At 60.3% G+C, this 19899-nt stretch overlaps 2 protein-coding genes across 3 annotated transcripts; one reads left to right on the top strand and one right to left on the bottom strand.

Annotated features, from left to right (window-relative positions):
* Window positions 1-314: 314 nt before the first annotated feature.
* On the top strand, window positions 315-14096 carry PYGL (glycogen phosphorylase L). Its single transcript, XM_053980521.1, has 21 exons — window positions 315-410; window positions 1325-1577; window positions 3059-3160; window positions 4487-4565; window positions 4791-4894; window positions 5459-5590; window positions 6228-6339; window positions 6414-6496; window positions 7438-7581; window positions 7706-7798; window positions 8017-8163; window positions 8744-8907; window positions 9009-9123; window positions 9785-9886; window positions 9966-10113; window positions 10208-10266; window positions 10919-11060; window positions 11195-11402; window positions 11480-11614; window positions 12712-12778; window positions 13249-14096. Exons 2-21 carry the CDS (start codon window positions 1335-1337, stop codon window positions 13435-13437), a joined length of 2568 nt encoding a protein of 855 aa, XP_053836496.1. The 5' UTR covers window positions 315-410; window positions 1325-1334; the 3' UTR covers window positions 13438-14096.
* On the bottom strand, window positions 13908-19530 carry ABHD12B (abhydrolase domain containing 12B). Of its 2 annotated transcripts, XM_053980522.1 has the most exons (14): window positions 19407-19530; window positions 17715-17876; window positions 17434-17561; window positions 16926-17028; window positions 16725-16844; window positions 16403-16433; window positions 16200-16245; window positions 15980-16109; window positions 15719-15759; window positions 15411-15490; window positions 15215-15297; window positions 14645-14723; window positions 14392-14516; window positions 13908-14051 (listed from the first exon to the last, which is right to left on the bottom strand). In XM_053980522.1, exons 1-14 carry the CDS (start codon window positions 19502-19504, stop codon window positions 14030-14032), a joined length of 1248 nt encoding a protein of 415 aa, XP_053836497.1. In that variant the 5' UTR covers window positions 19505-19530; the 3' UTR covers window positions 13908-14029. The 2 variants fall into 2 exon arrangements, with proteins under 2 accessions (XP_053836497.1, XP_053836498.1); XM_053980523.1 differs by lacking the exon at window positions 17715-17876.
* Between the last annotated feature and the right edge of the window lie 369 nt (window positions 19531-19899).

Here is a 19899-nt window from a genome sequence, read left to right as displayed (position 1 = left end):
CTCAGAGCATCTCCGTGGCCTCCTATGGACTCACTCCAGCAGCTCCACATCCTTCTGATGTTGGACTCCAGGGCTCGATGCAGCACTGCAGGTGGGGTCTCACCTGAGCAGGGCAGAGCAGCACAATCCCATTTCTTTGCCTTGCTGCCCACCCTGCTGGGGATGAGGCCAGGACAGGGAAAACAGCCTGGAAAGCCTGCGAGGCCATGGCTGGAGGAGAAGGGGGAGGAGGAGGAGGAGAAAGTGTTGCGTTGGAAGCTCATATCGGATATTTTTACCCTTGGGAGGAACCGGAGGCAGGGCAGGGTCCTGCGGGCAGCCACGGTGCGGGAGGCAGCTGGGAAGAGCCCGGAGCCGGGGGAAAGCGACCCCACGCCATTTCCAGAGGGACTGCGGGCAGGCAGAGAACAGTGAGGAGACAGGGGGGAAAGGGAGGGGACCGGGAAACGCTGCGAGGGAGGGCGGGGGACAGTCGGGGCAGGAAGGGGCCGTGACACGGGGAGAGGACCGTAACACAGCGCTGGGGCCGTGACGCGCGGGGGAAGCCGTGCCACGAGGATGGACCGTGACACGGGGGGGACACATCACGACCCTTTCCGGGTCTTCCCTCCGGGCCCGGCGGGAAGCACCTTCCTCGTACGTGCTCCAAGGGAGGCAGCCCCGCGGGCGGGGCCACGCGTGGGGCGGTCCCTGCGAGGGGCGGTCGCTCCGTGGGGAAGCGCCCGGACCGCCCCGCCCGCTGCGGGTGAGCCCGGGGGGCTCCGGCTCTGCCCCGGCCCCGCGCCCCCTCCTCTGCACCTGCCCGGGGCACCCCCTTTGCACATCCCCCCACGGTCCCCCATTTGCGCATCCCTCTAAGACCCCCAGCATCCCCCCCTTTGCAGACCCCTCTGTGCCCCTGCGAGTTATTCCTGTCTTTTGCACACCCCTCTGTCCATACCCGGGGTCCCCCTCCCTTGGCACCCCCTCTGTCACCCTCGGGGTCCCCTCTTTGCACACCCCTCTGAGACCCAGCCAAGGGGCGGTCCCCGGGACACCCCCCGGCCACGTTCCTGGAGTCCTCCCTTTGCACTTCCCTCCGTCCATCCCCGGGATTCCCCGCTTTGCACCCCGCTCTGTCCATCCCCTCGTGGTCCTCCCTTTGCCCCCCCCGGTGGCGGCCGCCGCTCCCGCCCCACGCGTGGGCGGCCCTTTGCGGGGCCCGTCCCCATCCCCGTCCCCATCCCGTCCCCTCCCGGGGCGGTGCCAGCGCGGGGCGGAGGCGGAACGCGGCGCCGGAGGCCAGCCCGTGTGTCCGTGTCCCCCCCTCCCCGTGTCCCCGCAGCCCCGCCGCGATGTCGCGGCCGCTGTCGGACCAGGAGCGGCGGAAGCAGATCAGCATCCGCGGGATCGTGGGCGCGGAGAACGTGGCGGAGCTGAAGCGGGGCTTCAACCGGCACCTGCACTTCACCCTGGTCAAGGACCGCAATGTGGCCACCCCACGCGATTACTACTTCGCCCTGGCCCACACCGTGCGGGACCACCTGGTGGGGCGCTGGATCCGCACGCAGCAGTACTACTACGAGAAGGATCCCAAGGTGGGAGCGGTGGGATATGGGGGGGAGCCCCTCCGTGCAGGGCGGGGTGCTGGGAGCACCCCACGGTGGGTCCTGGGTTGTGGCTGGAGTGGGAGCCATGGGAACCCCGTGGATGTGAGCCCTCCCTCCGCGCTGGAATAGAGGGATTGGCGAGGCTCGGTTTTTCGTGGATTTAGGGCTGTTCCGGTAACTTTTCCGAGAGGAGGGACTGGACTTTACCAAGCGAGGCCACTGTCCTTTGCTCTGCAAAACAAACAGAGCCCGGCTTGGCCGGCAGCGGGGTGCAGGGCATGGGAACGCCGTTTGTTGTCCCGCGGCGCCGGCGTGGGTGCCGTCTACCAAAACCAACTCCAAAGCCTTCCCGGGGGAATTATTGGAAAGGCTTAAAGGCACCCGAAGCCAGCCACAAACAGGTCTTGTTTTAACACAAGTGATGCCAAGCGTGAGAGATCCGGTTTGTGCAGGAGCTGCTGTGCTGCTGCTCGTCCCGCTGGCTTGCTCCGGGCTCTGCCGCGGGAGGATTAAGCCCTAATCCCCCTCCTGACACCTGGATGTCCCTGTCGGCATCAATTTCCTCCCTGCCAACACCTCGCTGGGACCGTGCCAGCCGCGATGGCTCAGCGCTCCCCCGTGTTGTTGTGTAGGGGTGAGAAAAAGGAGCCTCTTGCAGGGTTTGGGGTTGGGACTGTCCCGTGCAGCCGAGGCGAGCCGGGTGCTGCCTGCCTGGAGTCGCTGCTCCCAGTTCTGCCGGAGTCAAACCCGTAAATCCCAGTGGATCCTGCCCAGCACATCCTGCCCGTGTCAGGAGCGTTGGAGCGAGGCGATCTTTGTCGTCCCTCCCAGCCCAACCCAAACTATTTTAGGACTCCAGGATTCTATCCCACCTCCATTCCCGGCCCGACCCCGCGCAGGTCCTGGGGAAACCTGTCGAGTCAGCGACTTCCCCCAGCCTAAATCCTTCCTTAAAACCTGCCGGTGCTGACGCCGGGGCTCGGCTTACACAAGGCCGGAGCTGCCGCATCCTGCGCCCGCGGTGTCAGCGGCAGTGTCCCCTGTGTCCCCTGCTGCCAGGGGACAGCAGAGAAAGCCCCGTGTCCCCACGGCCACCGCCGGGCCCCGGCAGCTCGCTCGGTTTTCCGGTGGCTTTGCAGCCCGGAGTGACATTAGGAAACGGCTCCTCTTTAAAAGTTTAACTTCGTGCTGCCACCGCTGACCAGCCTGGAGCTGTCCCCGCCCTGGGACAGGGCAACGGGGCTTCTCCAAAGGAAACAGCCTCTTCCCGGTTTGGGAAAGAGCAGGAGAGCAGGGCAGGGGCTGCAGGGCCACCCAAGAGCCACAAGCCTGAAATTCCTGGTGCGAACCACCCTGCTCTGTTGAAGCTGGGTTTTTTCCCTGTTTGTTTTTGAGGTATCACACAATAGCTCCAGGGGAGCCTCCTCCAGCCCTGGGAAGGGTGACCACGGGGTGCTTTTCTCTTCTAGAGGATTTATTACCTCTCCCTGGAATTCTACATGGGGCGGACGCTGCAGAACACGATGATTAACCTGGGGCTGCAGAACGCCTGTGACGAGGCCGTCTACCAGGTGAGCATCCCCCGAGGGGTGAGGACCTGCACTGGGAGGGATCCATGTCTTCCAGCTCCTGGGAATGTCAGTATTTTGCCACACTGGCTGCAGACTGCTCCCTGAGCCACAAGGGATGGCTTAGGGAATAAAGGCTGCTCCAGAGCCTGTCCTTGAAAGGCCAGGAGCTGCCCAGTCTGGCTGCTGTGTTCTGGGGAATGCAGCAGGATCCTGGAAGGACACTGGTGGTTCTGTGGATGAGGCTGTTCATGTCCATGATCAGTGGCAGGGAGGAATAAAACCTTGGATTAAGCCCAGCTGGGTGCTGGCACCAGGTGGCACTGGGGTTATCAAAGGGGTTTGGGTGGCTCCTTTTGTCCTCACCCTGTCACCTCTTGTGTTCAACGTCATCAGATGTGGCCAGGGTGGTTGCACAAGAGCAGGAACAGCTTTTGTGCAAACACTACAAAGGAGAGGAACTATTTTTAGGGAGGTGTAAATTTTTTATCCCCACTTGCTGCAACCAGGGGACATCAGGGCAGGGCAGTGAACCAAAGGTCTCCACTCCATTCCTTGAGCTTCCCAAGGAGTTTTGCATAGGCAAAACCACTTCCTCCTACAGCATCCTCAGCTGGAAAATTTAAATTTCCATGGAAAAGGTGTGTAGATGTTTCTCACCCTAAAGGGTGATGATGCCTGCAGTTGGGAGGAAGGGCACCTGGGTGCTTGTTCCAGAGGATGGAGGTGCTGAGGGAGGAGGAACACAGCACTTGGATCCTGTCCCCAAGGGATTGGGGTGCTGGGGGAGCAGGAAGGCACCCAGGTGCCTTCCCCCAGGGAATAGTGCTAGGGGTGCAGGAATATTCCACCTGGGTGCCTGCCTCAAGGGGTAGGGGGTTCTGGAACAGGTAGGGAACAGGAACCTGGTGCCTGCCCCTGCAGGACTGCAGCCATGGAGAGAGGGAGCAGGCTGGGAATGAGCTCTCAGAGGCCTTGGAAGTGTCTGGAGCCCCAAGGGCAGCACCCTGGTTATAGTTTGGTGCCCCCCATCCCCACATCTTGCCCATGGCGAGGTCAAGAGTGTGAGTGGTCTTTGTAAAGCCTGGTAGAGAGACTTTAAACATGGGAGATGGCCCCTGCCATGGCACAGAGGCACAGCTGAGGGGGAGGGCAGCTGCTTTGGGTTCAAATCACAGTGTCCCACCTGCAGAGATGGGTCTTGTGGAATTGGGTGCCTTTCCAGCCCTCCTGGAGCCCACCTGCAAGGGACTGTGTGCCAACAATGCCTCCCCTCTGTGGGGCTGGGCACCCTGACAGTCTCCAGCCCCTTCTCCTTCTCATCTGTAGCTCGGGCTGGACATGGAAGAGCTGGAGGAAATCGAGGAGGATGCTGGGCTGGGCAACGGGGGCCTGGGCAGGCTGGCAGGTGAGTGACCCCCCCAGGTGGTGGGCACATCCCCGAGGGCTTTACATCCACTATGGGAAGTTCCTAATCCTGGGGGGTGACTGCTCCAGACTTTCCAGCACAGAGCAAGGTGCTGGGTGGCTGCTGGCCTCAGCTCCTGTCCCTTGGGGCTGTCCCAGGGAGAAGGATCCATCTCCCAGGGCTCCAAGGAGAGCCCAGCTCAGTGCTCTCCTCTCTCCTGGGCAGCCTGCTTCCTGGACTCCATGGCCACGCTGGGGCTGGCAGCCTACGGCTACGGCATCCGCTACGAGTACGGCATCTTCAACCAGAAGATCCGGGATGGGTGGCAGGTATGGATGGAGATGTGTGCTCCTCACTGTCCTCTGGCACAGCTGGAACCCCACGTTCACCTCCTCCCCCTTAGGCTGGGGGGTACAGACACTTCCCCTCAGCTCGGAGGCTGCTGCTGTGATATTTGAAATTGAAGTGATATTTTTGTGAGCAAATTTAACTTCTTCAACCAGTGCAAGCTCACAGCTCCATCCCTTGTCCCAAGGCCAAGGGTGGCCTTGCTCAGGGCCACCCCAAGAGCTGCTCCATGGCTGCCTGGAGCGGGTGAGGATGGAACAGTTGTGTTCCTCTTGTGGCAGAGGCTGGTTTGGAAATGCAACATTAGCAGTGCACCTTGGGTTTGTCCCCATCCCCATGGAAGGCACAGACACCCCAGAGTCCGGGGTGGTGCCTCCAGGCTGACCCTGCATTGCCAAAATCCAGGTTTAGGGCGGACACACTCAGAGCATCCTCCCCTTTGCCATGAGCAGAGCCTTTCCCAGCCATCCTGGCCCAGGCACGCTGCAGGTGGGGAGGTCCCCAGGGCTGGGTGACCCTGTCACTGCTCTGGCTCCCTCTGGCAGGTGGAAGAAGCCGATGACTGGCTCCGGCACGGCAATCCCTGGGAGAAGGCCCGTCCCGAGTACATGCTGCCCGTGCACTTCTACGGCCGGGTGGAGCACTCTGCCGCTGGTGCCAAGTGGATCGACACCCAGGTAAGGGTTGGGGACAGGAGTGTCCCTTGCATGGCTTGTCCTGTCATTTGGGGTGGCTTCCCCTGGCTGGCTGCACCCCAGGGATGAGTCCTGCAGAATCTCTGCCGGGAAGGTTGGGCTGGGATGGAAAAGGCGGTGGTGGGGCAAACTAGGGAGGGGATGGGCACGGGGATGAGGACAGATTTGGCTGCTCCACATCTGCAGCTGAGCTCTCCATCCCTGGAAGTGTCCAAGGCCAGGCTGGATGGAGCTTGGAGGAATCTGGTCTAGTTGGAAGCGTCCCTGCCCATGGCAGGGGGCTGGAACAAGATGGACTTTAAGGTCCCTTCCAACCCAAACCATTCTGGGATTCTACAAAATACCAAAAGCAGCTCCAGCAGGAACAAACTAAACCTAAATTGAGCTGCCCCTGACCTTGACAAGCCCCTCTCCATCCCCTGAGCGCTTCTGGCAGACACCAGCCAGCAGGCAGAGCCAGAGGGGTGTCCCCATGCAGGGGTACCGAGGACATCCCCACCCGTGCAGGGACACCACCCTGAGCTCAGCCCTGAGCAGGAGGCTCTGTGGGATGGGAGGGCTCCGGGGGGGAGCACGGGGGGATCCCAGCCCGATTCCAGCTGCCCTGGGGATGTCACAGGTGGTGCTGGCGCTGCCCTACGACACGCCCGTGCCCGGGTACATGAACAACACCGTCAACACCATGCGCCTGTGGTCGGCCCGCGCGCCCAACGACTTCAACCTGCGCGACTGTGAGTGGGAGCTGGGCGGGGTGGGGAGAGCTGAGGGGGTCCCACGCCCACCTCACCCCTCTGCTCCTCCCCAGTCAACGTCGGGGACTACATCCAGGCCGTGCTGGACAGGAACCTGGCGGAGAACATCTCCCGGGTGCTCTACCCCAACGACAACGTGAGTGGTGGTGTTTTAGGGCGTGTTTTAGGGATGGGTAAAGAGTGTCCAGGTGGAGGGGGAAAGGGAGCAGCCCCTCACTCCAGGATGCTGCAGAGATGTTCTTAGTTGTGTTTCAAGCTGCCTGCAGTGCTTGGATGAGGGTTGCTGCCTCTCACCAGGATGAGTGTGTTTCCCCCGAGCTTTGCCTGGAGTGAGTGGGGATGAGCAGGCCCTGCTGCAGAAACGTTCCTTGAGAATGTTCCAGAATGTAACATGAAAGCAAACTGCTGAACGCTGCTGGTGTTACCCTGGTGGGCCTTTGCAACCCTGGCACCAGAGATTATGCCTCAAATTGCTGTTTGCACCCCAGCCCTCTTGCTCTGGGAGTTCTTGCCAAGCTGGTGTGGTGGGACACACAACCCTTCCCTAGCCACAAACCAAGCTATGGAGCAGGGAAAAAAAAAAAAAAAAAGAAAGCTCTTCTTGCTCTGCATCCTATTTGAGGCAGGTCCTGATGGTGTTTTTCCCACTTAATCCTCCTCCAGCCTTCCCTGCTGGTGAGGAGAGCTGGGGGCACTGCAGCTCCAGTGGTGAGGTTGTCTCCTGCAGCTTTTCCTTTGCAGACCAGCAGGTTGATGTTGTTTGCTGCATGAATGGTGGTTAAATCCTTGTCTTGGAAATGGCTCCTACAGCTTCCCTTCCTGGTCCTGGCACTTTTCCTTGCAGCCAAAAAAGTTCAAACCACGGAGAACAGGTTTTGACAATGCTCAGATGGGATTTAACCTGTTTGTGCCAGCACATCCCAAACTCTCGTGCTGGCATCTGGGAAGCAAGAAGAGCTTGGGGTTACAATTGATGCTGGGGGAAGCACAGAGGGGTCACACCCTGGGAAAACCTTCCCCTGGGAAGTGCAGTGAATCCTGTGGGAATCCTGCAGTTCCCTGCTCCTCTGCCCACAGTTTTTTGAAGGAAAGGAGCTGAGGCTGAAGCAGGAGTACTTTGTGGTGGCTGCCACCCTCCAGGACATCATCCGCCGCTTCAAAGCGTCCAAATTCGGGAGCACGGACAGCGTCCGGACCGTGTTTGATTCCTTCCCGGACCAGGTACGAGCCAGGGCTGCTCTCAGCTCTGCCTTGGAGCTCGTTTCACCACCTCCCAGAGGATGAAGATGTTTGTGGGACCTCCGTGGCGTTCCCAGTGTCCCCACATGCCACCCTGCTCTCCCAGGTTGCCATCCAGCTGAATGACACACACCCTGCCATGGCCATCCCTGAGCTGATGAGGATTTTCGTGGACATCGAGAAGCTGCCGTGGGATAAGGTAGGGACACCCCACCTGGTCTCCTGCACTTGCACCCACCTGCCCGTGGTGGAGGAGCCAGTTTTGTGGCTGCTGGGAATGATGTGGAGCAGTCAGGCTGGGTTTAACTGGTGTGGACTGGGAGGAGCTGGCTGGGCTGTGCTGCTGGGCGTGGTGGGAGGACCAAGGGTGGGTTCTGGCACTTGAGGCGTGACTGAGCACTGGCTCTTCTCTGCCAGGCCTGGGACATCACCAAAAGGACCTTCGCCTACACCAACCACACAGTGCTTCCCGAGGCCCTGGAGCGCTGGCCCGTGGACCTGGTGGAGAAGCTGCTCCCCAGGCACCTGCAGATCATCTACGAGATCAACCAGAGACACCTGGATGTGAGTGCCTGGGATCCTGCTCCGGAGAGGGAGATGGGGATGTACTGTCAGCATGAGGGGCTTGCAGAAACTGATGATGTTGGGTGTGTGGCTGGGGGATTCCAGCTGCTGTTTTGGGAAGCTGATGTGCAGGAGAACCCTTTCCCACCAGCACATTGCCATCCTGCAGTTAGTGACTGTTGAGAGGCTTCACCCATCACTTCAGGGACTTGAGAGCTGGCATTTCTTTACTTCCTAAGTGCTAAATTCATCCTGGGAAAGATGATGTTGGGAGTGCAGAGGAGATGGTGGTTTGACCTCCTGGTCTGGCAGCACAAGGCTTTTGCCAAAATGGCCTCACTGGCCAAGTGTGTGTCCCCAAACCCCTCTGTGTGGCAGCTGGGGGGGGATCCTTCTATCCGGAGACATCCGTGCTGAGAAAGGGCACCCTTTGGAGGGAGTTTGCACCACCACAACAGAGTAAAAGCCACCGCTCTGGCTGGTGTCAAATGCACTGGGGACATGCCCCTCCTTGAAAGCCATGAGGTGGGACATCCCTCAGCGCCACCACTTCTCACCACCTCGCTGGCTCCACCGGCAGCACATCGCGTCTCTGTTCCCTAACGACGTGGACCGGCTCCGGAGGATGTCCCTGATCGAGGAGGGGGACACCAAGAGGATCAACATGGCCCATCTCTGCATCGTGGGCTCCCACGCCGTCAACGGCGTGGCCAAGATCCACTCCGAGATCGTCAAGACTCAAGTGTGAGTGAGGAGAGGGAGGTGCTGATGGGTCACCCTCGCCTGGGAAGGGGTGGTGGTGCCAGGTGGGCGAGGCTGGAGCTGTGCCATCCTCGCCCTCGCAGATTCGAGGACTTTGCGGCGCTAGAGCCGGAGAAGTTCCAGAACAAGACCAACGGGATCACCCCGCGGCGCTGGCTCCTGCTCTGCAACCCAGGGCTGGCGGACATCATCGCGGAGGTACCGGCACGGGGGGAGCGCGCTGCGGCCGCTGACCCTTCCCTGCTGAGCCCAGGGTGCCCTGAGAACCTCAGCCATTCACATCCTCTGGATGGTCGAGGAGTTGAGCGTCAAGGGAGGGGATTCTGCCCCTCTGCTCCGCTCGGGTGAGACCTCACCTGCAGAGCTGCCTTCAGCCCTGGGGTCTCCAACAGCAGAAGGATGTGGAGCTGCTGGAGCAAGTCTGAAGGAGGCCATGGAGATGCTCCTGACTCTGCCTAGCTGGGAGTATTCAGCCTGGAGAAGGCTTCAGGGAGACCTTAGAGCCCCTTCAAGTGTCTAGAGGGACTCCAGGAGAGGTGGAGAGGAACTTGGGAAGAGGGATGGAGTGACAGGAGAAGGAGGAATGGATGTAAACTGACAGAGGATAGGGTTCGATGGGATATTGGAAAGAAATTCTTCCCTGTGAGGGTGCTGAGGCCCTGGCACAGGGTGCCCAGAGCAGCCGTGGCTGCCCCTGGATCCCTGGAAGTGCGCAAGGCCAGGTTGGACAGGGCTTGGAACAACCTGGGACAGTGGAAGGCTTTCCTGCCCATGGCAAGGGCTGGAACTGCATGATGCTCAAGATCTCTTCCAACCTGAACTATCCCGCCGTGAGCATGTGCCCTTGCTCCTGTTGCAGAAAATCGGGGAGGACTACGTGCGGGACCTGAGCCAGCTGACCAAGCTGCACAGGTTTGTGGACGACGACCTCTTCATCCGGGAGGTGGCCAAAGTGAAGCAGGTGAGGGGCGTGGGCAGGGGGAGCAGAGAGCAGGGGCTGGTGTGGCCTGAGGGCTGACGTGGTCCCTGCCCTGGCCCAGGAGAACAAGGTGAAGTTCGCGCTGTACCTGGAGAAGGAGTACAAGGTGAAGATCAACCCTTCCTCCATGTTCGACGTGCACGTGAAGAGGATCCACGAGTACAAGCGGCAGCTGATGAACTGCCTGCACATCATCACCATGTACAACCGTAAGCCACCACGCCCCGAGGGGACAGGGTGCCCCAGGGCTGCAGCAGCATCCCTGTGCCCCGGGTCCCACTGTAACACTGCTGCTTTCTCCAGGAATCAGGAGGGATCCTGCAAAGCTCTTTGTGCCCAGGACAGTGATCATTGGAGGCAAGGTAAGTTGGGTCAGGAGTTTCAGAGATCTTGGAGAAAGTCCTTGGAAGTGTCCTGGGGGATGTGTGGGCAGATGTCTCATGGGGCCACGTCTCTGCAGCTCCCTGACAGGAGGGTGCAGCTGGAAGGGGTCGGGCTCTTCTCTCAGGGAACGACGGACAGGACAGAGGAAATGGCGCCAAGGGAGGTTTAGATGGGATATTAAGAAAAATTTCATCATCAAAAGGGTGGTCAGGCATTGGAACAGCTGCCCAGGGCACTGCTGGAGTCCTCATCCCTGGAGGAACTTAAAAGATGTGTGGATGTGGAACTTGGGGACATGGGCCAGTGGTGATGGGGTGCAGGGGAATGGTTGGATTCGAGGGCTTTTCCGACTTAAACAATTCCATGATTCCATGGTGCTAAGTCCACGAAGTTGTCCAAGAAACACTGGAGTAGCACTGATGCTTCAACTCAAGCGAGTTTGGGTGGGGTTTGGACAACCATCTGCTGTCTGTGCTCGTGGAAGCCCCCAGAAATGTTGTGGTGTAACACAGGTTGGATTAGGTAATGGGAACAGGGATGAACAGGTTGTTCCCTGGACACCGGGAGCAGGGTGTGCCTCACCTGCCCCTGGCTCCAGCCCTCCTGGCTCACCTGTGCCTTTTCTCCCAGGCTGCCCCAGGATACCACATGGCTAAAATGATCATCAAGCTCATTAACGCCGTGGCTCAGGTGGTGAACAACGACCCCATGGTGGGCAGCAAGCTGAAGGTCATCTTCCTGGAGAACTACAGGGTGTCCCTGGCAGAGAAAGGTACCCTGGGTGGGACACGCTGTGGGGAGGGGGTGTCCCTCCATCTCGTGTCTCTCCCACCATGGTCCTTCAGCAGGAAACAAACCCAAAGCTGGTCACCACGAGCCCCTCGTGTCCGTGTGTTTTGTTGGCAGTGATCCCTGCGACCGACCTGTCGGAGCAGATCTCCACAGCGGGCACCGAGGCCTCGGGGACGGGCAACATGAAGTTCATGCTGAACGGGGCTCTGACCATCGGCACCATGGATGGAGCCAACGTGGAGATGGCCGAGGAGGCTGGAGAGGAAAACCTGTTCATCTTTGGCATGAGGGTGGAGGACGTCACAGAGCTGGACAGGAAAGGGTGAGGGCTGGGGATGCCACAGGGCTGCCACCTCAGGTACCTGGGGCAGCACCATTTTATGGCCTCCTTCCCTCCAGGTACAACGCCCAGCTCTACTACGACCGGCTCCCCGAGCTGAAACAGGCTGTCGACCAGATTAAAAGTGGCTTCTTCTCCCCAAAAGACCCCAACCTCTTCAACGACGTGGTCAACATGCTCTTCCACCACGACAGGTGAGGTCCTGGGCTACCGTCCATCCCCTGGGCTGGGACCACGTTGCACACGGATGATACTCCTCAGGCATGGACTCTCCATGGATGGCCATTGTCACATTAATGCCTTTGGGTGCACAGCCCTTGCAGATGATTTGAGGCATCTCAAGGGCTTTCCTGGCCAGAGCACTGGTCAGCCATGGCCATTGGGGTTGGAGAAATGCTTTCCCTGCATTTCCCTCCCGGGGCATCCAGGGCTCTTTACCAACAAGGCTTGGGGAGAGGTAATTTGGCCAGAGGCTTTGTGTTGGAGGATGTCTCGAGCCGTTTTTGGGGTTCTTGGGACACCTTTGTGTGTTTGGGGCTGGGGTCCGGCCTGGCTCTCTGCTGAGGCAGCGCCCAGGTCTCTGCCCCTCAGCCTGACAGAGCTGTCAATCATGGCAGCTTGGTGGGGCGGGCTGTGCTAACCAAGCCTCTGATTGGTCGATCTGCCAATCAATCACACCAGGGCATCAATAATCAGCCTCTGATTGGTCGAGTGACCATAAGTCCCGCCCTAGGGGCGGGCCCATGGAGGGCTACGGGTATAAAAGGGGCTGAGGGCTTTATGCCGATCTTGCCCTGACGTCTCCCTTGGAGTTTTTACCTCACCCGTGCTCTGTGTGTTTTTTCTGGACCTTTTCCATCTTTCTCTCTCTCTCTTTCTCCTTCTCTTAATCCTTTCACGGAGCTTTATGGGTAACAGAACATCTTAAGGTTTTAAAAGTTTCCCAGTTAAATAGGCTAAGCAAATGCTAAATAAATTCTAAGTAAATGCTTAATACTAAATTAATGCTAAGTAATGCTAAGATAAGTGGTTTTACATTGAATTCAGTGTTGTATTTTTTGCCAAAGTTTCCTTAATTTGCTGTTTTTGCAACTAAACTTTTGTGTGATTTTTTTACCTCTTGAGAGTATCTGGTGGGGATTTCTCCTTTGGATCAAAAACGGAGTAAAGGAATTTTAGGTTTAACCCCTGGATTTAAGGGAACAGGGGACCCTTAAAATAATGCCTTGGATCAGGCACCCTGCATTTCTATTTCTCCTGCTCTTGACCCCTCCTTTCTTCACTGCTACAGGTTTAAAGTCTTTGCAGACTACGAGGCTTACGTCAAGTGCCAGGAGAAGGTCAGCGAGCTGTACCTGGTGAGTGCCAGCCCAGGGACAGGGCAGGGAGCTGTGCTGGGACACAGCATCCCATCCTGGAGAAGGGGCGTGCTCAGAGACCAGGCTGGTTCTCATCCCAGGGCATCCCTGGCTGAGAACCAACCTTGGGACCAACCCCACCCCTCTCCTTTAGCCTGGAGAAAAGGAGGCTCGGGGGTGACCCTGTGCTCAGCTGGGGCTGGGCTCTTTCTCCAGGAACTGACAGAAGCAGAGCACACAGCCTCGAGCTGCTCCAAGGGAAATATAAGTTGGATATGCGGAAAAAAGTTTTTCATGGAAAGAGTGATAAAGCTCTGGAATGTTCTGCCTGGGGAGGTGGTGCAGTCACCATCCCTGGGTGTGTTTAACAAAGCCTGGACGTGGCACTGGGTGCCAGGGTTGAGTTGAGCTTGGACTCGATGATCTCGAAGGTCTCTTCCAGCCCGGTGACTCTTGTGAACTCCTTGCAGAACTCCAAGGCCTGGACCAAGATGGTGATCAGGAACATCGCGGCGGCCGGCAAGTTCTCCAGCGACCGCACCATCAAGGAGTACGCCCGGGACATCTGGCACGTGGAGCCCTCGGACCTGAAGATCCCCCCGCCCAACGAGCCCCGGGACGCGGGGCAGGACAAGACCCCCAACGGCACCGCGGCGTAGGGGCCGGGGGACGCGGGCGCTGTAAAATTCTCTGCTCTCTGAGTCTCTGTGCTGCTGCTGCTGGCTTTCCCTAGGGGTGGGCAGGAGGGGAGGGGTTTTTATAACGCAACTGTCGTGTGGAAAGCGAAACCACGTCGCCCTGTTGCTTGCATTAGGTGATAAAAATAAAAAAAAAAAAAAGTGCCACCGGAGTCCGGAGGGGGCTGTTTGCTGGAGGGTTGGGCTTGCTTCCAGCAATGCTTGATGCAGGAAAGGGGCTGGCCAAGGGGTGGGCTGGGCAGCACAGCTGGATGCAGCTGGACGCAGCTGTCTGGGCCCTCAGAGGCGCTGCTGAAGCAGGATAGGGGGGTGCCAGGCCCATGTACCCCCACCAGTGTCCCGTGGGATGCTCCCAGTCGTGGCTCTGGTGGCCCAGACCACATCAGCATCTCCATCCCTCGAGTAACCTGCAGCATCCTGGAGGCAGAGGGTGACTTAAAAGTTTCTCTGTAGTTTTTATTACTTACAGCAGTAAGGTCAGTGCCACGGGGCGGGGGGGAGGTCCTGGAGTGGATTTGAGGGAGCATGGGATCAGTGCAGGCAGCAATTGGCATCATTTCATGTTTAAGAAGTCTCTGCAACAAGATGTAATAAATCTTACACTGTGTCACTGACCCTCCCGTGCTGTGTCAGAGCCTGATTTGTGATCCCTGCATGTGGGGCTGAGCTGGGCTTGGAGCATCTCTGCACCCAGGGCAAAGAGGAGCTGGTGTCCCCAGAGCCACCTCCCCGAGCCACCCAGGCTGAGGACAGGCTCAGGGCAGTGGGGAGTGACTGAAGTTTGCAAAGTGATGCCAGCAAACACCGTGGGGAGGGGAAGGAGCAGGGGGCAGGCAGCAGGAGAGGAGGCACCAGCGGAAGGCGAGGCCAAGGCTCATCCTGTGCCCCCCACCATTTCTGTGGAGCAGCACTTACTTCACCAGGGCAGGCAGCTCCGGGTTGAAGGAGATGTAGTCGTGGCCCAAGCCCAGCTCTGGGGGAAAGGTAATGAACTTCACCTTGGATTTGTCCTTGTAGGCTTCGAGTGCTGTCTCGTAGAGCTGCCACGGGGCAGGAGCGCAGTTACTGCACGAGCAGGGGACCCCAAACCCCTCCTGGTCCATGGCCATCCCCTCTCTGGCCACTTCAGCCTCCCAAGCCAGGCTCAAAGCCCGTGGCAGGTGCCCACCTTGTGTCCCAGCTTTGGAGGCAGGACTCCATCATCTTCTGCGTGCAGGATGAGGAGGGGGCAGTCCAGCACCTTCACGCTGCAGGCAGCAAGCACGGCCCTGAGGACGCTCCCCAGAGCCAACAGGAGCCTCCCCAGTCCCTGTGAAAATTCCCACAGCACCCTGACCCCCGCCCAGCACCACCCCTCAGAGCCATCCTCATGCCCACCTGGGTGATGCCTGCCCTGGCATGGCAGCACCAAGCACCCTAATCACCTTAAGCCCCAATTATAGGGTCACCAGGTTTCAAAAGCACCCATAAATCAAACGGATTTTGGGCAGGCTCTGTGTGCTACAAGGAAGAGGAGTGCCAAAAAAAAGGATGGTGGCTTGTGGACTTTGCTCAGTAATCAAACTGGTACCTGACATTATGCAAATAAAAAGTCACTTTTGAAGGATGAGTAAGCTGGGTAAACACAGGAGGGCAGGAATTTCAATGGGGTGATTGACACCTCTCCTCAGCCAGGTGGTCCTGGCATCATTCCCACAGCCCCTGGGGTCTGCTGTGCCCCTTCCCACCAGGAACTCACTTCTCATCACTGCGGAAGAACATTCCTGCCCGAGCCATGGAGTCCAGGATGAGGTACTCAAAACCCGGGAGCTGCCGGTAGATCTGGCAGGGAGAGAGTTTGGGGGTGCTAAACCATGGCTTGGACTCAGCTGTGAGGGGGGACGCCCAGGAAGCTGGGGCTGACACTGCTGGGGGACCCCAGAGGCAGAGCTCACCTTGGTGATGGGGATGTTGGCGGCCGCGTCTCGGATGTTGGTGTAGGGAGACTCCAGGACAACAGCATCAACCTGGACCCCTGAGGGCAGAGCGAGGTGGGAGTGGGCATGGCTTTGAGGGGCTGTCCCCCCTGCCAGGCTGCTGCCACACTCCCCTCCCAGGCAGCAGTGGGGCCAAGATGTGCCCATCCCAGGAGGGAGGATAGGGAGGGCTCCTCATCTCCTCTGCGGCCCCAAAATCAGGCCAGGGCAGTGCAGAGCCTCAGGGTGACACTGTGTGGGGACAACCCAGCCATGCTGGCCCTTACCTCGCTCCTCCTGCAGTTTCCTCGCTGCGTTGGTGGCAATCCTGTGACAGGAGAGGTGACAGTGAGGGGGAGCAGCACCGGGTGGGGGGGATGCTCAGCTCCCTCAGGTTCCCCTTGTTGGCCGCGTTTGGCTTTGCAGGGGCCTCCACCAAGGAGCTGCTCCCAGCCCTTGGTCCATGCCCAAGTGGCACCAGTCTGGCAGCAGCATCACAGGGCACAGGGTGGGCTCTGCTGTGCCCCCATCCCGCCCCCTGCACCTACCCTGTCCCCAGGGAATGTCCCCAGAAGAGGATGCTGCTGTTGCCACTCCGCGCTTTCACCCAGTCGTAGAGTGCCAGGACATCTGTGGTGAAGCCACTCTCTGAGGGGCGTCCAGTGGAGTCCCCATAGCCTGTGGGGGACACAGCTCGCTGTCACGACCCTGGTGGGGACAGGCCCCAAGAGGGGCATCACCCAGCAAGAGGCAGGGGGACAACTTCACCTCTGTAGTCGAGAGCCAGGATGTGGAAGTCAGCAGCCCCCATCGTCTGTCAGAGCAGCACTGAGTTATGTCCTGGCAGGGGATGCACCCCAGGACCCCTGGGCATGGCCCGTTCGCTCTGCACAGGGTCTCTGTGGGGTCCCCAGGGCCAGCAGGAGCCTCACTCCCAGCAGGTCCCAGTGTCCCCACAGGCCACCACTTACCTTCAAGAACTGGATGCGGTGACTCGCAGCCCTGATGGGGAAAATGGGGTTAGAGCTTGGGGAGACCCCAAGGGACCCTCCCCTCCAGCACCAGCGCAGGTGAGGAACCAGGGTGACCTCATCCCAGGAGGGGAGAGCTGGATGCTGTGGGCTGGGTGGATTTTGACTTTCCCCTTTATTTTACAGGGATTCTCCTTGACTGCTGGGGTCAGAGACCTCCGCAGCAACCCCACAGCAGGGCTGCTTCGAGTTTGCTGCTTCTCACCTCGGAGCAGCCCTCCTGCCCTGCTCCTGGCCCTGCAGCAGCAGCTCAGGAACTCACCTGGTGCCCCCATTGCCGTGCAGGTAGATGATCACGGGGTGAGCATCAGCAAGAGCCTCCTCGTACCAGTGCTGGTCCTTGCCCTGCGCCTCGGCCCCTTTGCTGCTTGGCACCGTGTGCCTGGGGGGACAGCAGGGTTACCCCGGGGGCTCCACCAGGACACTGCTGTCCCCCGTGGGGTGCTGGGGCCATCCCGCTCACCAGATGCCAACTGTGACGCCCGGCTCGGTGGTGAGGTACAGGTTGATGGTGTTGCTCACCAGCAGCTCCGGCCGCCGAAAGTCCACGAAGAAAGGGAAGGCCACTGATGGAGAAATCACAGCCATCACCACAGTCCTCCTACCCAGGTGCTTTTACACAATTCTTTCTAAATCAGCGTGCTATTTGTTTTAAATTATCAAGGGCCACGCTGAGGCAGAGGAGCTGAGCCCTCTGCCATCTCCTCCCACCCGAATTTCCAGCCCCGCTGATGCTGAGCGTGCCTGGGCGTGTTGTGGCTGCAGGCTGTAAACAGGGTCGGCAGCACCACCTTCTTCGAGCTTGCAAAACACGGGGAAAGATCCCTCGGTGCCTCCTCTGCAAGCCCAGGGCACAGCAGGAGTGGGATAAACGCTGTCCTGGTGCCACCCATGTTTTGGGGGGTCTGCAGCAGCAGCCACCTGAATGCCTGTGGGGGTTCTCCTGGCTGGGACAGCCCCGGGATACTCACGGAAGTTCAGGTAGACGAATTTGGTGAGCAGGCTGGGGAAGAGGCGGATGAGGAAGGGCACGGCGGCGCAGGAGAGGAGCGGGGCCAGCAGGAGGGTGCTCAGCCATGGCAGCCACGAGCGCCGGGGCCTGCGAGGGAGGCACCAGTCAGCACCCCCCCTCCCATCCCAAGGGATTTGGGGTGCAGCACAGCAGGCTCCCCATTCCCAATCCCAGCCATGAGGGTCGGACGCAGCTTTTTAGTGATCCCAACCCCTCTGGGAGTGGGAAGTGGATGCCCGCATCGGTGTTGTGCCACTCTTGGGGACGGAGCCGAGGCGTCTGAGCAGCCCCACCGTGACAAAGGGTGACACAGGCTCTGATGTGGTCCCCACGCCCTCGCACGGGGCGCCGGGAGGCAGGAAGGGCAGGGAACGTGCCAGGGCTGGGCGCTGCGAGTCACACCTGCAATAAGGAGCAACCGATACTCTGTGACAACTCTCCCAGCCCCGGCTGGCACGGCACAGCCACGGATGTGCCCCAAGCCGGGCACTAGGAGCTTCTGCAGTACTCCAGGGACAAGGAGGAAGGAGGGAAAGGAGCCTGGGGGTGATGTCCCCCAGCGCCACCAGTGCTCCAGCAGTGCCCTGTCATTCCAGGGCTGCCCCATGGCTCTGCTCACACCAGCCCTCGCTGCCCCACAAGTGACCCCAAAACCCCATCAGTGACCCACAAGTGACCCCAGACCCACAGGTGACCCCCGGCCCCATTAGCAACAGGTAGGTGACTCATAAGTGCTCCTAAAACCCCGTAAGTGACCCACAAGTGACCCATAAGGGGCTCCAAACCAGCCCTCACTGCCCCACAAGTGACCCCAAAACCCCATCAGTGACCCACAAGTGCCCCCCAAACCCCATAAGTGACCCACAAGTGACCCATAAGGAGGTCGTAAGGACCCATAAGAGGACCCATAAGGACCAATAAGAGGACCCAAACCAGCCCTCGCTGCCCCACAAGTGATCCCAGAACACCAAAACCTCTAAGTGACCCCACAAGTGACCCCAGGACACCATTAGCGACCCTAAAACCCCATAAGTGACCCCATAACCAGCCCCAGCTGCAGCTTTCCCTCTGGGTTGATGGTGGTGGGGAAAATCAGTCTGGGCATGGGGGATTTAGGGCAGAGGTTTGTGATGGGAGCCAGGCACAGCTCGGTCCCTGCCAGACCAGGAAGCAGCCGGTCCATTCCCTGCCCTGGGAATGCTGCAGGACCCTCGGGAAGGACTGCCCAAGGGGTGCCAGGGCACGATGGCACCGCTCCCCAGGGAACGGGGACAGTCCCAGGGCGGTGTAGGATGGCAGGAGCTGTGCTGGAGGCACGGGCAGCTCCTCAAATCCCAGTTATCCCCCAGGACATGGGGCTGGGCACACGGGCAGCGATGGAACAGCCGGGAATGCCCAGCAGAGGCTGGCAGGGAATTGTCCGGTGGCCCTTGCACAACGCCTGCTGCAGGTGAGCACCGGCACGGGGACCGCGGGGACAGCCCCACCTGGGGCCACCCGCAGCTGGCACGGCGGCCAAATGGGACGGCAGGGTGACAAGCCACGGCACGGCATCGGGACACGGCCACAGGACAGGATCGTGGCCACGGCAGGGTGACAAAGCCACACGGCCACTGCACGGGGTCACGGTGCTGGCAGGGTGACATGGGGACAGTGTGGAGTCAGTTATGGCAAGCTGAGCCGGGGACACGGCCACGGGATGGGCCCGCGCCAGTGACAGGGTGACACGGCCACGGCAGCGGGGACGGACACGGGGTCACGGCCCGGCAGGGCGACCAGGCCACGGCGTGGGGACACAGGTGACACGAGGTGACAGCCCCAGCAGGGCAGCACGGCCGCGGGACGGGGACGGAGCCACAGCACGGGGGACGCTCGTGAGACGCGACAGGGGACAGGGAGCACGGCGGTGTCCCCACGGCGGCGGGTACTCACCGCCCGTGCCGGGCCACGCCGAGCCTGCCCTCCGCCCGGCCAATGTCGCCGCTGCCGCCGCTGTCGCCGCTGTCGCCGTCCCCGCCGCGCCGCCGCATCGCTGCGCGCACGACAGCGCCGACAGGCCACGCCCATGACGGGGGACACGCCCACGTCACGGGGACACGTCCCTGTCACCAGGCCACGCCCATCTGTCACGCCCATCCGCGCCTCGGGGACGGGGACAGGGCCACTCGCGGTGTCACCGCCCGCGCCAGGGGACTGGAGGGACCCGGCCGGGCTGCAGCCCTGTCCCCCAGGGCTGGCTGGGTCCCAGGGGTCTCTGGCAGGGTGGCATCCCCTTGTCCCCCAGGGCCGGCTGGGTCCCAGGGGTCTCTGCCAGGGTGGCATCCCCTTGTCCCCCAGGGCCGGCTGGGTCCCAGGGGTCTCTGCCAGGGTGGCATCCCCTTGTCCCCCAGGGCCGGCTGGGTCCCAGGGGTCTCTGCCAGGGTGG

The sequence above is a fragment of the Vidua macroura genome, chromosome 6 (genome assembly GCF_024509145.1).
Source record: "Vidua macroura isolate BioBank_ID:100142 chromosome 6, ASM2450914v1, whole genome shotgun sequence".
Lineage (NCBI taxonomy): Eukaryota > Metazoa > Chordata > Aves > Passeriformes > Viduidae > Vidua > Vidua macroura.
Note: the sequence above shows the minus strand (reverse complement) of the source record. Positions and strands in the feature narration are given on the sequence as shown.